Raw genomic sequence first — 16841 nt, forward strand, 5'->3', positions numbered from 1 at the left:
AATTCCCTTGGTAGACAGTGCTAGTGCAGGCATGAGGAGCACCAGGGGAGGGCTTTTCTGGGGTCTGTGTCCTTTGGCAATGGGGTTGATCCTTGGTAGATGAACAGGAATCCAATAAGAACAAGAATAGGGAGACATGGTACTTCACAAGACAGCATAGTTTCTCTTGTTGTTGTGGTTGTGGTTGTTGTTGTTGTTGTTGTTGTTGTCTTTTGTAAGTACAGGGAGGGGAAAATAGCTCTTGTTGCAGTCAGTGGTAATAATCCTAGGTGCCTGAGGGAGAGATCAGAGCCATTAGTGTGCTTATCCTGTGGAGGCAATGCAAGTTGTGTGTGCCTTGGAAGATTCACTGGAGCAATGGAGAGGAAGGCCTGGGCTAAGGCACAAAGAAAGAAGATGAGGTTAGTGTGCAGTAGGCATAGGAGGTGCCTGTTGAGAATAGATAGCTTCCCTCTAATTCCTATTGGGAGCTGTGTAGCATCAGTAATGCTCAGAGATTTGACAGTACTCTTCACAACTGTAAAGATCTATGGTGAAGATTAACTGTGTTAGCTTTCTGATTTCTGTGATAAAACACCAGAGACAGTCAATATGAAAGGAGGAAAGGTTTATTTTTCCTTTAGTTTTGGAGTTTTCAGCCTGTTTGATTTTTTTTTAACTCTTCAGCTCTTTTGGCTCATTGGGAACCCACCACCCAACCCCCAAATAAATACATGGAGGCTTATTCTTTCTTATGAATGCCCAGCCTTAGCTTGGCTTATTTCTAGCCAGCTTTTCTTAAATTATCCCATCTATCTTTTGCCTCTGGTCTTTTACCTTTCTCTATTTCTGTATATCTTTCCTTTCCTTCTTATCCATGGCTTGCTGTGTAGCTGGGTGGCTGGCCCCTTTTCCTCCTTTTCTTGTACCTTGACCTCTTCCCATATTTCTCCTATTATTCTCTCTTCCTGCCAGCTCCGCCTACCTTTTCTCCTGCCTAGTTATTAGCCATTCAGCTCTTTATTAAACCAATCAGGTGTTTTAGGCAGGCAAAGTAACATAGCTCCACAGCAACATAAAAGAATGCAACAAATCTTTGTATCGTTTAACAAATGTTCCACAGCATAAACAAATGTCACAGGTCCGGGCATTCTCTGGTAAGCCAAGACCACGTGGAAATATATAGATTTATAGAAATGGGTTAATAATTAAGACAGAGCTAGCCAATAAGAGGCCCTAGCCATCAGCCAACAGTTTCATAATTAATATGGCATCCATTTGTTTATCTGGGGCAAAGTGGCTGTGGGACCAGGAGGGACAAGAAACTCCAGTTACATAACACATTTTTTTTTAATTTAATTTTTTTAAATTTAGAGGCACTCATATTTACATATCCATGCCCCCATTCCCTTACCATTCCATCCTCCCATGTTCCCCACCAAACCCCCAACCCATCCCCCAACCCCTCCCTAGGGATAATGAGGCCCTCCATGGGGGACCTTCAAAGTCTGTCATAACATTTGGGGTAGGGCCTAGGCCCTCCTTGCTGTATCTGGGCTGCAATAGTATCCCTCCATAGGGAATGGGCTCTCAAAGCCCATTTGTTCTCTAGGGATAAAGACTGGCTCCATTGTTAGAGGTCCCATAGACTGTCTTGGCCTCCTAGCTGGCACTCACATTCAGAGGGCTTGGTTCAGTCCAATGCCGTTTCCCCAGCTTTATGATAAGGGTCTCCATGCTCTCACTAGGTGAGGTCAACTGTTTCTGCAGGTCTCTCCAGCACCGTCTTGGCTCCTTTGCTTATCCCTCATCCCTCTCCGCAACTGGATTCCAGGAGTATGGTTCAGTGCTTAGCTGTGGGTACATAACACATCTATAATATTCTACAAGTTGATTGGCCTTGATGTGTTGGATCTGTAATAATGTAGCAAGCTGTTTGTCTGAGGGAGAATAGGAAGCAGAGTTTGCCAGGGTCTCAAACCTCCTCCAAGACATGTCTTAGATGATTGAATTTTGTCTCATTAGGCGCTACCTACTTGTGGTGGTTTGAATGAAACGTCTCCCTTTCATGTCCAGAAAAACAATGTTTCACACTGTGATCCCTTCTTATTCTCTGGCTCTGACATTAATTCTTTCTCCTCATCCGCAACCTTCCTGAGTCTTGGAGGGGGTGATACAGATGTTTCATTTAGGGTTGGATACTCAACAGTCACCATTTTGACCAATTATGAGTCATTGCTTTAACTGTCACCCACTGCAAACCAAAGCTTCTTTGACCAAGACTGGGTATGAATGTTGTTATTTAAAGCCAGTTTAACTTGAAGCCCGTTTAGCAAACATCAATAGCAGGTTCCCTCCTTGGGCCTATGACTTCCCCAGCCATAGGCTTTTGACCAGATTTACAGTAGCACAATTCTCTCTTGTGGAGCAGGCCTAAAATTCTATTGGAAAGCAGCTGATTGCTTCCATAACAGTCATGCCTTTATCGCACCAGTGAGCCTGGTAGGTTAGTTTTGTAGCTCACAGGCTTTACAACTGGATGGGACTACTGATGAATTTTCTCCCTAAGCATCTTATACCTTTGGGCACAATGAAAGCTAGTCAGCAAGGAAGAAATTTTCAGTTCAGATCCAGTTTAATTTCTGAGCTTACTTCTTGCCATCATGGATCTGAAAGATGAGTTCAGACTAGGTGTGGTGGTACATGCTTGTAACCCCAGCACTCAGTAGTCTGAAAAAGGTGAATTACTGGGAGTTTAAGGCCAGCTTGGGCTACATAGTGAGACCCTGTATACTGGTTAGTTTTTATTGTCATCGCCATAAAAACTAGTCACTTGGGAAGAGGAAACCTCAGTTGATGAATTGTAACATTGGAATTTGGTTCATGGGCATGTCTGTGGGCGAAGTGTCTTGATTATATGTGATTGGCCCCAGACTACTATGGGCAGTGCTATTCATAGGCAAGTGAGACTGGGTTGTTTAAGAAAGCAAGCTGAGCAAGCCAGGGAGAGCATGTTAGTAAGCAGTGGTCCTCTGTGGTTCCTGCTTCAGTCTCCTGCCTTCACTTTCTGCCTTGGCTTCCCTCACCTATTAGATGAGATAAATTCCTACCCAAAACCAAAGGTAAACTAACAAAAGGTCTGAGAATGAGTAATGGCTTTGGCTGAATAACTGGAGTACTGGGGTCCTGTCTTAGGGTTTCTGCTGTAACAAAACACCATGAGCAGAAAGCAAGTTGGGGAGGAGGAGAGAGTTTACTTGGTTTACACTTCCACATTGCTGTTCACCACTGAAGGAAGTCAGGACAGGAACTCAACAGGGCAAGATCCTGGAAGCACGAGCTGATGCAGAGGCCATGGAGGGGTGCTGCTTACTACTTTGTGTCCCATGACTGGCTTAGTCTATCTTCTTATAGAACCTAGGACCACCAGCCCAGAGACGACACCACAGGCAATGTGCTGGACCCTCCCCGGTTGATCACTAATTGAGAAAATGCCTTAAAGCTGGATCTCATGGAAGCATTTCCTCAACTGAGGCTCCTTCCTCTCTGATGACTCTAGCTTGTATCAAGTGGACATACAAAACCATCCAGTACAGTTCCTTAGTCCTGGAATCAAACACTAGACTTTCATGTAGAGGTATTATTTTTCTGTGAAACATCTATCACCCATGTTTCTTCTATTAGTACTTCTCCAGCAGTTAGCTCAAGAACTATTTCCCAGAAACCTTTACCCTTCCAATCTAATACAGAGAACACAGATATCCTTTAATCACACTTCACTGTAGTCTACCTGCCTGCCTTCTCTAGCAGTACTAAGTATTTTATGGATAGATTTAAGTCTATTACTGTTTTTAAGGTCTTTGCTCATAAAGAACACTTGGTATTTTTAAGTTAATAGTTGTCAGACTTCAAAGTTTTAAAGCTTAAAGCAGCAGGCTCAAAACTTTTAAACATGTAAATTGCAGATCATTTAATTATGTCATTTCATATGCAGACAGTGCATGGACTTCCAGAAGAGTGGAATACAACTGGTATTGTTGCTGGTAGAAAAATCTTAGGAGTGCATCTCTAGGAGACAGCTCCCACACTGACCTCAAGCTGTCTGAAGAACCCACTACATTAAGTTCTTAAGTTCACTTCCCTTGATCCTGATCTACTTGGCTGTTTCTTAAGTGCAGCCACCAAAAATGGGCAGCTGTTTATGGTCAGTTCTCTTGTCTTTAGGTTAAGGAGTACTTGGGGGGCGGTTACAAGGCCTAGATAGGTGTGTTTTCATGCATGTGCCTGGGTGAAGAGAAGAACTGATGTACCTGTCACTTTTACAGTTTGCAATACCTCCTTGGCTGGGTGACATTTGGTAACCACGTTCTCTTTGATCCTTCATTTTCTCAGTCCAAGGACACTTTATTTGCATGCCTGACTCCATGGTTGCATTCTTACCCAGCCTTGTAACCCCCTGGCCCAGAGGCAGAAGAGAGATATTCTACACACTTGTTCCTAAAGGAAGAAACCCTTCTGGGCTGGTCTGAAGGAACCTGGTTCGAAAGGGCATGCCCTCGACTGGACACCAGTGGACACCGAAACCGGTCTCGCAACCGCCATGCGGGCGCGTGGGGATGCAGAACAGGCGCTTAAACCCAGACCGTTTCCTCCGGCTGGAGAGCGCACCGGGGGCGAGGCACGGGGCGGGGCGCGAGCACCGAGGTGGCTTCCTGACCAATAAGCGCCGGTCAGGCGGGACCGGCGGTGGCCGCTCGGGGTGCGCGCGGGGCTGGGCGTACACGGTGACGCGCGGAGCCAGCAGGGCCAATGGGCGCAGGGTGGTGGCGGGCGGGCCCCGAGGCCTGGGGCTTTAGGAGGTGAGCGGGCCGCCGGCCGGCCTGACGCTGCTGCATCGCGGGAGGCGCATGGCGGGCATGGGGCTGGCGCGGGCCTGGAAGCAGATGTCCTGGTTCTACTACCAGTACCTGCTGGTCACGGCGCTCTACATGCTGGAACCCTGGGAGCGGACCGTGTTCAGTATCCTGTGTTGCCTGGCCTGGCCGGGGCTTGGAGGGGCACGCGCGCTGGGGGGTGGGGGTGGAGTGGGGCGGGGGTCTTAGGGCCAGGGGAGGTGAAACCGCGGAGATCCGGGTGTAGGGCGCAATTCCCCTGCCCAAGGTGGTGGCATCCTGATTTCTGCAGGCCGTCCGGAGGGCGACGTCTCCCCTGGTGCTTCCTGCCCCGCTTCGGCCGCGCCTGCCTTTTGCTTCAGTCCCCTGGTAGGAGGCAGGGATGATGCTGGTTGAGCAAATCGCTCCAGGCTTGGGCGTCTTTGACCCTTTAGCTATTCCTGATTTGATTGGCTTTGGAGCTACAGAACTCTAACCAGTTCACCAGGTTGTGAGGACGTGGTCGTGACACTCTCATACAGTTTTGGAAAGCAGTTTATAAGTTCCTGGCAGGCCTTTTTGATCTTCAAGATGGCAGTTTAGAAAGTGGGATTTATTTATGATTTCTTTGCATCGTAAATACAAACTGTGCCCGGGACAGATTTGTGGTTAGTTGTAGGTGGGGTTTCAACCTGTGCTTTGTTGTGTAGTTTATAAATAAGAACTGTTGAGTGACGACTTTGCTGAGCATTTCGTGTATACCTTACCTCACCTAATTTTGACAGCCCCAATGAACAGCTCAAGGTTGTGATGTCTGGGATGTTTGTTGGCTCCCAATGTCTATTTTGATATCCTCTGATATTATTCCTGTGGACTAAATACTAACAATGCATTCTTTCTTTCTTCCAGTCCCCTCTCCTTAATAAAATCTGAATTATTTCACATCACGTGTTCATTTCGTCAAGGCTCAGCTTTCTGATGTGGTTTAGCTTCCTTAGGAACAACTTCACACATGCACTGTTGCATTCTGATGACTGAGGTAGCGCTGGCTCTGCCTTTTATCAAGGGTGCCGGTGTTGAAGTAGCATGAAGTTGTTTGGAGCTGACTCTTGAAAAATTTTAGCTGCTTGCAAGACATTTTATTACCATTGGTATTTCTTTTCTAACCTAGAATTTAATAACCAGAATGCATATTTGGGGGTTTGGAATATAAAGTTGCTGATTTTCTGTATTGTGTGTTTTGTAGCTTTAGTTCTGTCTCTGGATTTTGTAGGTCAGGTAAAATGTACATTTAAATACATGTTTTATTGGAGCTTCTCAATAGTAGCAGGTAATCTTGACTGGAAATTAAACAATGTCAAAATAACAATAATGAAAGCCTAATGTGGTGGTTCATAACTGATTGCAACGTTCAAGAGGGTTGCTGGGAGTTCAAGGCAGCCTGGGCTACATAATACATAGCCAAGGACCAGGCAAACCAGGGTTACATAGCAAAACTCAAAGGAAGGAAGGAAGGAAAGAAAGAAAAGAAAGAAAGAAAAGAAAAGAAAATGGGGTAAAGTTTGAAACTCTTTAAGTCAGAGGTTGATGGTAAAGCTTAGTGTGGACATGTATACGTCAAAACATTTGTTGGTTTATGGATAAATACTACAGTGGCAACAATATTAAGATTTTTCTGTGCTATGTTTTAGTAGAAATAGTGTCCTGTTTTGAAGACAGAGAAATTATGAAGGGAAACCTCAGTAGATTTTGGTTTTGGTGTTTTTGACTAATTGGATCTAGCTATGCATCCAAGCTTGTGTTTGGCCAAGCTATGTGGCCAAACTTGCCTCAAACTCAAAGTCATCCTCCTCTCTTAGCCTTTTGAGTGCTGGTATGGTGTGGGCCACCATGTTTGCTGTTGTGTATTTTCTGCTGTTACCTTTGGATTTTCCTTCTGCAGGAATGGATGCTCTTTCCTAGTACCAGGGAGGGCTAACTGGATGAAACAGAATCTTAGTGAACCCTGTCTCCAAAAACAGCAGCTGTAGCAACAGCATCATTATTCGAGATCACATAGTGTAGTGGTCTTCAGACAGTTGGTGTATGTAACCCTTCAAAGGAAAAAAAGGTGGATGATGGATTCCCTTGCTCATTTATGTTGACATAGGAGTCTTGTAGATAGCTAGAAAGAATTTATTTATACATATATTTTAATACTTTTGTTAAAATTGTTTTAACAAAAATTATTTTTTGTTACTTTTTTAACTGTATACTTTTGTTAAAATGATTTTCTTACAATTCATAGAAAATGTTCATTGCATAACTGCAAAACCAGACTGCACGGTGAAGCCAATAGGAAAAAAAAAATCAGCTTTAATTTCTATCAGAAAAAAAAAGCTGCCTTTTTTTTTTTTTCCTTCTGTTCAAATTATTGTGTCCATAGCTAGATGCAGTGGTGCATGCCTGCAGTCCTAGAACTAGGGGAGGTAGCTAACCGCAGGAGCATCAGAACTTCAGGGCTAGCTTCAGCTACATGGTGAGTTTGAAGCTAGCCTTGGCTTCATAAAACCCTGTCCCCCCCAAACCACAAAACCAAACCAACCAAAAAACATTGTGTTAAAATAAACACTCCTGTTTTCCTTTGGGTGAGTAAATAGATGGCTTGGGGTTGTGCCAGATGTCTGTTATCTGAATGAAAGTAAAACCTAAGTTATTATCCCTTCTTTGCTGTGTTAGAGGTTCTATGTGTGGAGTCATGCCCCCTCCTCTCCCCAAGTGTTCTCTCTTGAGATTGAAGTAGGTGGGAGGGTATGAGGAGGGGGATGGGAAGACTAGGTAGCCCAGGGACAGTTCTCAGATCCTTGTTAGAAGACCGGAAGTAGTTCTCTAACTGGATTGTTGCAAACTTCCTGGGAGATTATTTCCTCAGTTCCAGTTTCTAAGCTTTGGTTTGTTTTGTACTGTGTTTGTATTGAGAATGTTAGAAAATCTAGTATCTGTACTCCTTAGGCTTTTAAATAATGTTTTTCTTTAATAGCTTTTAGGAAAGGTGTAAGATAGTGAAGATTATGCTTAAGGTCTGGGGAAGTCCTAGGAGGCACTGGTCCCTGCTCTGTTTGCTACAGTGCTTCAGCTTGTGAAACTAGCCATTTGTTACAATTTGTTAGTAGCAATGACTGAGGGCCTCCTTAAGCCTTGAGTATTGTGATGTTTATGGCTCTTCTGAGATTAACTAGAACAGATTCATTCTCTCTCTCTTTTTTTTTTAATTAAAAAAAACTTTTTTAGAGCCTTGGCTGCCCTGGAAGTCACTATTATAGCCTCAAAATCAGAGATCCACCTGCTGGGATTAAAGGCATTTGTTACCCTGTCTGGGCCAATTTGTTTTGTTTTAGTTTTTGTCTGTGTTTTTTTGAGACAGTGTTTCACTGTGTAGTCCTGGATGTCCTGTAACTCACTCTGTAGATCAGGTGGCCTTGAACTTAAACGATCTGCCTTTCTCTGCCTCCAGAGTGCTGTGATCAAAGGTGTGCATCATGGCCCGCTCCTTGGGGGTAGCACATGCCTTTAATTCCAGCACTTGGGGATTTCTGAGTTTGAGGCCAGCCTGGTCCACAGAGGGATTCCAGGACAGCCAGGGGCTACACAGAGAAACTCTTTAAAAACAAAACAAAACAAAAATAAACAAACATAAAAAGAATAAATTGGAGGCAGGGCAGTGGTGTTGCATGCCTTTAATCCTAGCACTTGGGGAAGCAGAGTGAGTTCCAGGACAGTCAAAGCTACATAGAGAAACCAGAAAACTCAGTTATTCATATTTAATAATTAAAAGCTAGGTTTCGGAACTGCCAGAGTATATGTTAGAATGCTTAAAATAGTTATGGAGTGTTTGAAAGAATATTTATACTAAGTAGTTATAAGTAGAAGTTTCATTCATAAATTTTGGCCAGCATGCATTATGTATGTTCTGGACAATCCCCAGATAGTAGTGTTTCTTGGAAAACAGTATTTTAGCATGCCACTGGGAACTTGTGCAACTTACCAAGCAAGCTGTAACAGAAACAATCATTGTCATCTTGGGGGACAACTTGATTAGCCTAGGTAGGCAGCTCAGTGTGGCTGGCAGCTGCCCCAGGGTTCATTAGAAATGCATGGATAGTGTTGAGTGGAAATACTAGTTGTCAGGTTTCTAAGGCTGCTACAGATGCTTTATGGGATACAGTGCCACTAGCATCAGCTGAGAGCTGGGCCAGTCTAGAGATGTGTCTCTGGAGGCTGCTCTGCTGCAGATGCTAATTTCTAATTTTCTTAAAATAGAATCCAAAGGACTTCTGCCTGTGCAGCAGCTGAGCTGAGAGATGTCTCCTGCTGAAGGTTGTCAGTGGTTGCCCTCTAATCTGGTTTCCCTAACAGATGAAAAATTCCATATGAGGGGCTGGAGAGATGGCTCAGCAGTTAAGAGCACATGCTGCTCTCACAAGGACAAAGGTTCAGATTTTAGTACACACATGGTGGTTCATGCCTTTCTGTAACTCCAGTTCCAGGGGGTCTGAACTGCTTCCCCTTCAAAAAAGAGGGAGAGACAGAGAGACAGGTCCCATGTCAATGATATAGAACCAGTTGCACGGGAGCTAACTGGTATTCTAGAAATGGGGACTGAAGCAGAACCCTGGGAAACCACTTCCCCCAGTACTGGGCCTTTAAACCTTTAGAAGGCAATAGACTAATTAATGAATATACACATCTGTTTGTAAATTTGTATCTGCAATCAGAGCTTCAGAAGATTTCCAGGGGTTTAGTTCAGGGTGAGGATGTTTTTCAGGGCATACCCAGTGTTCAGCAGCATGACCTTTCTCTCTCTCTCTCTCTCTCTCTCTCTCTCTCTCTGTGTGTGTGTGTGTGTGTGTGTGTGTGTGTTTATGAGCTTGTGGGTTTCAGGGACTGGGCTTAGCCCAAAGCTCCTTTACCCCCTGAGTGCTTATCAGCAGACACTTTCATCTACCTTCCTGGCATCGTTTTTTTTTTTTTTTTTTTTTTTTCTCTTCGTTTGTAAGGAGTTCCGTGTATAGCTTTTGATTAGTGGAAACAATTCTTTCTTGGAGTCAGCCAGCTGTAAACAGTCCAGGGGATGGGTTTTACTCCAGAGCACTAACTTATGGTGCTGATAGGATTTCCTGTGATTTGAGAATGGCTGATCAGGTAATCTACACAGCTGTAACAGTACCATGTAACAGTATTCGTCCCCTTACACATGCTGTTTCATAAGTATTAAGACACCGTTGAGACATTTGAGACAAATAAGCTTTCTTACCATTTCTTTTGGGGATGATCTGGGGATGATCTCCAGCTATTTCAGGTCAAGAGAATAAGTAAAGATTTCTTTTTCTTTCTTCCCTCATCCCCTCCACAGTTTCTCTGTGTAGCCCTAGCTGTCCTGGAACTAGCTCTGTAGACAAGGCTGGCCTTGAACTCACAGAGCTCTGCCTCCCTTTGTCTCCCTAGTGCTGGGATTACAGGTGTGCACCACCACCACTAGACTATGGCAACTACTTTTGTGTAGGGCTTTGCCTTTGACTAAATATTCTCTGATAACAATCAAATGTTCTTCCCTACTCCCTCAAATGGTTCTTTAAAATAAGTTGTACTCATCAAACTTTAGGATACTTTTAAGGGTTAAATAGCATTTTATAATTGTTTTTTACAAAGGACTTTGACCAATGTAAGATTAGATTGTGTTGGGCTTGGTGTCTCATGCCTTTGATCCCAGAATTTAGGAGGCAGAGGCTGGTAGATTTCTGTGAGTTCTAGGCCAGGTTTACATATCGAGTTCCAGACAGCCATGGCTACAGAGAGATCCTGTTTCCAAAAAGAAAACAAAACAGAGAGAGACCCATTTGCTTTAAAATTTTCTGATGTGAGCAGTGTGATCAGAGACAGAAAACATTAAGTGGAGTGGGCTGTACCCTGGTAAAACAGAGTGAGCCGCCTCCCTCCACCCCCCAGTGGAGATCCTGACTTTCCTAGAGACCAACTACTTTCCAGTTTTCCCAAGTCTTGTGAATGGCAAGGTGGTGGGTGTTACTGTTTGGGGTAGGCAGTGTTAATTGCCGATCTTGTTTGTCTTTAAAGCATTTCCTGACTTTGTTACAGTACTTTTTTTTTTTTTTTTAAGTTGCTGGAATAAGCTCTGGGTTAACCTGTTTATTTTTTATGTTTTAATTCTTTAGCTGAAAACTTACCAGCTAAAGTTGGCTAATGTCTCTTAAAGAAACAGCAAGCTCCCTATAAATATATACTTTTACAGTCATTTGATTTTGTTTTTAAGATTTGTTTATTTACTTTGTATACACCAGATCTCATTACAGATGGTTGTGAGACACCATGTGGTTGCTGGGAACTGAACTTAGGACCTTTGAAACATCTTTCTAGCCTGTCATTTGATTTTTTGGTTGTTTTGTTTTGAGATAGAGTCTTACTATATATCACTGGATGTTCTTGTACTAGCTCTATAGTCCAGGCTGTCCTGGAACTCGTAGAGATCCACATGCTTCTGCCTCCTGAGTGCTGGGATTAAAGGTGTTTAGCCACCATACCTGGTTCCATTGGCTTTTATCCATGAATGTAATAAAATGTTTATGTTACAGCTGTTTTTCATTAGCCCTTGTACATTCGTTTGCATGTAGTAACTAAATGTCCTCTCCAAATAAATAGGACCCTAAATGTTAATGAATAAAGGATTTTTTTTTTTAAAAGAAATCCAGGCCAGGCAGAGGTACTTGGGAGGCAGAGGCAGGCAGATCTCTGTGAGTTCGAGGTCAGCCTGGTCTACAGAACAAGTTCTAGAACAGCCAAGGCTGTACAAAGAAATCTTGTCTTGAAAAAAACAAAACAAAAAAGGAAGAAAGAAAGAAAGAAGAAACCCAGCCAGAATGTTGGGGACACCCCAGATTATAGTATAAATCATAACACTTTGGTAGCAGGTAGCTGTGGGAAAATGCCATACAGGTCTGAGTTGGGGTGGCAGATGTTCAACAGTTGAAGAACAGTTTTAGTGAGGATTGTGTTGCCTTCTGCAACAAAGCAGCCTGGATTCCTAATTCTCACATCAACTCTCAGCTAGGTTATGTGTCTATATTTTATAGATTAGGACACTGATAGAGTTTTGAGATAGGTAAGGATGGCAGGCTATGCTCTAGAGTAATGCTGTTTCTAGCTCTCACTTTTTGTACTTTACAGTGTCACAGATAATTTATTATCATTTTAAAACTATGTGTGTGTTGGTGTGTGCAAGATGTCCACATGCCATGCCTTCTACTTTGAGACAGGGTCTCTTGTTTGCCTCCATAAAAGGTAGGCTAGCTAGCCTGCAACTTCCAGGGCTGTCTCTGCCTCCTGTCTTGACGGAAGAACCCTGAGATTACAGGTCCGTGCCACTGCCCAGCTTTATGTGAGTTCTGGTGAGCTGAAGTTGGATATTCATGATTGGTTTCTATCAGTTTACCTACTGAGCCATTTCCCTAGCCTATCAGGGATACTTCATACCTGGAGAGGTTTGGAACAGATTGAGACAGACCAAGAAATGCATTTAAGCACCAGGTGGAAAATCACAGCCGGCCTGCTCTAAATGGCACATGTGTACTTTTGTGAGGACCTATGGCAGGGCTGAAGAGAAGGCTTGGTGGGTAGGGGCACTTGCTGCTTTTGCAGAGGACCTGGTTCAACAATTTCCAGCACCCACATTGGGGCAGCATACAACTGTGGTCCCCGGGGATCCATTGTCCTCTTTTGATCTCTCTCTGTCTCTCTGTCTCTCTCCCCTGTCAAACACACAAACACTGATTTTTTTGAGACAGGGTCTCACTGTACAACCTTGGTTGGCCTGTAATTCTCTGTGTAGACAAGGCTGGCCTTGAGCTCATGGAGCCAGCTTCTTCCTCTGGCTACAAAATAATTTTTTTTTTTTTTTTTTTTTTTGAGACAGGGTTTCTCTGTGTAACCATAGCTGTCCTGTCCTGGAATTCTCTCTGTAGACCAGGATGATCTCAGACCCATCTTCATGTTTCCCAAGTGCTGGGATTATAGGCATGTGCCATCATGCTCAGCATTCGTTTTTGGAGCCAGGTCTCTTCTATGTGATACAGGTGTTCTGGAACTCACTCTGTAGACCAGCCTGGACTTAAAAGTTACAGAGTTTACTCACACTCTGCCTGCCTCCACCTTCAGAATGCTGGAATTAAAGACGTGGGCCATCATGCCCAGAAGACTAGAAATAAATGTTTGTTTTGTTTTTTGTTTTTCTAGACAGGGTTTCTCTGTGTAGCTTTGGAAACTGTTCTGGAACTTGCTTGTAGATCAGGCTGGCCTCAAACTAACAGAGATCAGCCTGTCTTTGCCTCTGCCTCTGCCTCTCAAGTGCTGGGATTAAAGGTGTGCACTACCACTGCCCGGCCTTAGAAATAAATCCTTAAAAGAAAAAAAAAAAGAACAAAACCAAAAAAAAAAAACAAAAAAAACTGTAAGGATAAGTTCAGGTAGCTTTCAATAATTTCGTTTACCTTTGGCAGAACTGATGGTTGCTTGTTCCGTTTCTGGGAGTGATGACCAGTTTTGATCCAGATACACAAGGCATATAAGTACTGATACTGCCTGCCTCCATCATCTTTCATTGCTGAGGAGAGGAGAGATGAGATGGGGATTTATTTCTAGGGATTGGAGAACTGGGAAGTCTTAAGTAATTTGAATGTGGGAAGAAGGAATCAAAGAAGCTTCTGATTGGACGGGTAGGCAAATAGTTCAGAGCATCACAAAAATTAACAGGCTGGGGATGAAGCTCAGTGCAAATGAGCTAGCATGCCAAACCAACCGGTCACACTGCAGTGGATGTCTGGAAGAGAAGCATTATCTACTCAGTCATCCTACACACAAGCGATGGACAGGGAAAGGCGCAGGAGATGTTAGAGATGAGAACCCCAGAGAAACTCCAGCCCAGAACAGGAGGTTTAGTGCATCAGGGACCAAGCCAGGCCCTAGTTAGCCATTGGGTTTGATAGGCTGTCACTGGGAAACTTAGGAATGTCTGTAGTTAGTATGATGGGGGGAAGATCATTGCTAATGATAGGGAGTCAGTAGGTGGGTATTTGTTTATTCATTTTAAAGGAATGAGGTGATTTGGTAAAGAGAAAGGTAGAGATGTAAGGATGAACAAGATGAGATGCCTGTGTGGTGTTGCACTGGGAGGCAGAGGCAGGCGGATCTCTGAGTTCGAGGCCAGACTGGTCTACAAAGCGACAGCCAGCCTGGTCTACAAAGTGACAGCCAGGGCTACACAGTGAGACTCTGCTCCTCAATAGCCCATGCCTCCCAAAAAAGATAAAGGTGAAAGTACAATGTAAAGTTAGAAGAAAAAAGATGAGAGATTTTTCAGTTAATATATGCTGTGGGTTCCTGCCCGACTTGTCTGGTCTGCGCTTGGAGGGCGGCGTGTGGATTGAGAGATTGCAGGTAGCAATGACAGACACATTTTTTTGACATAGGATGCATTCAGGAGGACTCTCAGTGAATACTGAAGCCTCAAGTTTATTTTTTATAGCCCTTCTATACCCCAAGCCAAGGGGAGGGCAAACAAGAGTGATTACTTCCTTAATATTCAAGATATCTAATAGCAATGCCCTATGTCAACATCCTGTTATTAGGAGTAAAACATCTAGTTGCTACATCTTAGGCCAGACCTTGAAGGAACAAAAACAAGCTTGAACTCTGTAACCCTAAGTCAAGATGGAATCAGGCCACAAGATGGAGTCGAGATGGACTCGCACAATTTGCTCCATGATGTAAATGAACCTAAGTTCATTTAGGTTTTGAGTCTTGGTTTGACCTCTGGTTCTAATGACAGCTTTCAGTCTGGCCCTGGACAAGTCACTGTTTTCTCAGTCTCTGATGAGTAATAACTACAATAAACATCTCATAGAAGAACTCTTGATTAAGAGATTGGCCAGCTTAACTGTTATGCAAATATTAGTTTGCAGTCTGCAGATTGTTTAGTTAAACCCTGTCTTCTCATAAAAAAAGCTGTGGACCAAGAAAATGACTCAATGGGTAAAGTACCCGAGTTTGGAGCCCCAGCATCCAGGTAAAAAGCCAGGCATGGTGGTGCATGCCTATGATCCCAGTGCCATGGAAGCAGTCTAACTTCAACGTCAGTACCTTCTGCCATGTGGTAGTTTAAACCTGAAATTCCTAGATCATATATTCTTTTTAGCTGTTAATTAGATTTGTAGACCTTATGAAGTTATTAAATATAATTATATTCTGTGTACTTATTTCCCTCCCTCCTCCCTCCCTTCCTGTCTTCCTCCCTCCCTCCCTTTATTTTATGGGCATTTTGCCTGCATGTATGTCTATGTACCAGGGAGGCCAGAAGACAGTATTACTTGCCCTGGGACTGAAGCTACCGGATGTTGTGAACGTCCGTGTGGGTGCAGAGAATTAATTGAACCTGGGTCCTCTGGAAGAGCTTCCAGGGCTCTTAACAGCTGAGCCGTTTCTCCAGCTCCAAAGTGCACTTGTTTCTTAGACTGAACACTATATATACTTAGTTTTAAGTCGGCTGATGTTTTCACCTCTCTCTAACAGGGAAAGTAATTAATAGTGCTGACTTTGCATGGTTCCGGTAGAGGTAAAACGGGCTAAAAAAAAAAAAAAAAAAAAAAAAAAAAAAAAAAAAACCCTGAGGATGTTGTAATGGCAAGTACCCCATTTCTGCACTATTCTTTCTAGGTACCTAATAAATGTGAAACATACTATGTATCAGAGATGGATAGTTGTTGAAAAAGCGGTGTGATTTAGTTTTTGAATAGGCTAAGAAAATTAAGTTTCCTTAACTATAACACAGATTCAATGCTGGTTTCTGTTGTGGGGATGGCGCTGTACACCGGCTATGTCTTCATGCCTCAACACATCATGGCAATACTGCATTACTTTGAGATTGTACAGTGACGAAGATGTGACCAGGATCCAGAGGTTCCTGGGGAAGATCCACCTTATGAAGTTGGAATGAGACCTCATCAGACTAAGATGCTCTACAGATGTCAACATAACCAACCTTATAAGTTAACAAAGACTGAAATTCATGAGTAGAACAGGAAAATCATCCTGACTCATGTGTTGTGTTCTTTCTTTTTGATTTTAAAAGAGGCTCTTATATAGTAGCTTTTGTCTATTTTAACATTGTAGTCATTTGTACTTTGATATCAGTATTTTCTTAACCTTTGTGACTGTTTCAATATTCTCCAGTGAAAGCTTTTCTTAATGTAACTTTGAGTACATCTTAATTGCCTTCTATTTTTAAAACCCAAGGTCATTAGTTGGGCTTTACTGTTCTTGCTATTGAATGGCATATACATCTGCCTGGATATATTTCTACTCTTGACCAAAGTTTTGTAAGACACAATACAGAATTTGGGGATGGGAGGGAGGATACTTGGAGAACTACTTACAAAAGATTTATCTGCAAGCTTGAACTCAGGAGTATGGTTTTAGCCCTCTAGACTCTTTAACAGCTTTTGCTCTAAAACTATTAAAGTGTTTCTTAGTAATGAAAAAGTAACAATCTTGCTAAAATTAATACAAGGAATGCTTCACCTTTTAAATAATCTAATTCTTACGTGGACTTATTTCCAAGCAACTTTGATGATTCTCATGAGGGTGGGTGGTCAGTAGCAGCATTGTGTAATACTTAGATATACTGTAGCGCTTTTCACAGAAGGCAGAGCAGTTCCTTCTGAGACAATATTGACAGTGTATTTGCTTTAGTTTGCTCACTGTGACAGGTGCTGTGAAATGTACTTGCACATTGTGATCAGATGTGATGAATTGTTCAGTACCATAACCAAAAGACATGTAAATTTGGTTAAAAATCCTTTCACTCTTTGTATTTTTTTTAAAAAGGTTTTTATTCCTTAGATGTAAAATGACTACTGATTTTTTTGATGTAAACTCATTAAATTCAAA

The 16841-nt window shown here is 42.9% G+C and overlaps 1 protein-coding gene across 1 annotated transcript; it reads left to right on the forward strand.

Moving 5' to 3' along the window:
• Positions 1–4807: 4807 nt before the first annotated feature.
• On the forward strand, positions 4808–16480 carry LOC113835711 (serine palmitoyltransferase small subunit A). Its single transcript, XM_027416319.2, has 2 exons — positions 4808–4998; positions 15724–16480. The coding sequence occupies exons 1-2, from the start codon at positions 4887–4889 to the stop codon at positions 15825–15827; spliced, it is 216 nt and encodes a 71-aa protein (XP_027272120.1). The 5' UTR covers positions 4808–4886; the 3' UTR covers positions 15828–16480.
• The last annotated feature ends 361 nt before the right edge of the window (positions 16481–16841 follow it).

Source organism: Cricetulus griseus, chromosome 5 (genome assembly GCF_003668045.3).
Source record: "Cricetulus griseus strain 17A/GY chromosome 5, alternate assembly CriGri-PICRH-1.0, whole genome shotgun sequence".
NCBI classification, from domain to species: Eukaryota; Metazoa; Chordata; class Mammalia; order Rodentia; family Cricetidae; genus Cricetulus; species Cricetulus griseus.

Bases quoted from the DNA above. Each gene is read 5' to 3' on its own strand.
- LOC113835711 (XM_027416319.2), top strand. From the start codon at position 4,887: ATGGCGGGCATGGGGCTGGCGCGGGCCTGGAAGCAGATGTCCTGGTTC. The intron at 4,999-15,723 runs GTATCCTGTGTT...ACTATAACACAG, and splicing joins CTGGGAGCGGACCGTGTTCA to ATTCAATGCTGGTTTCTGTT.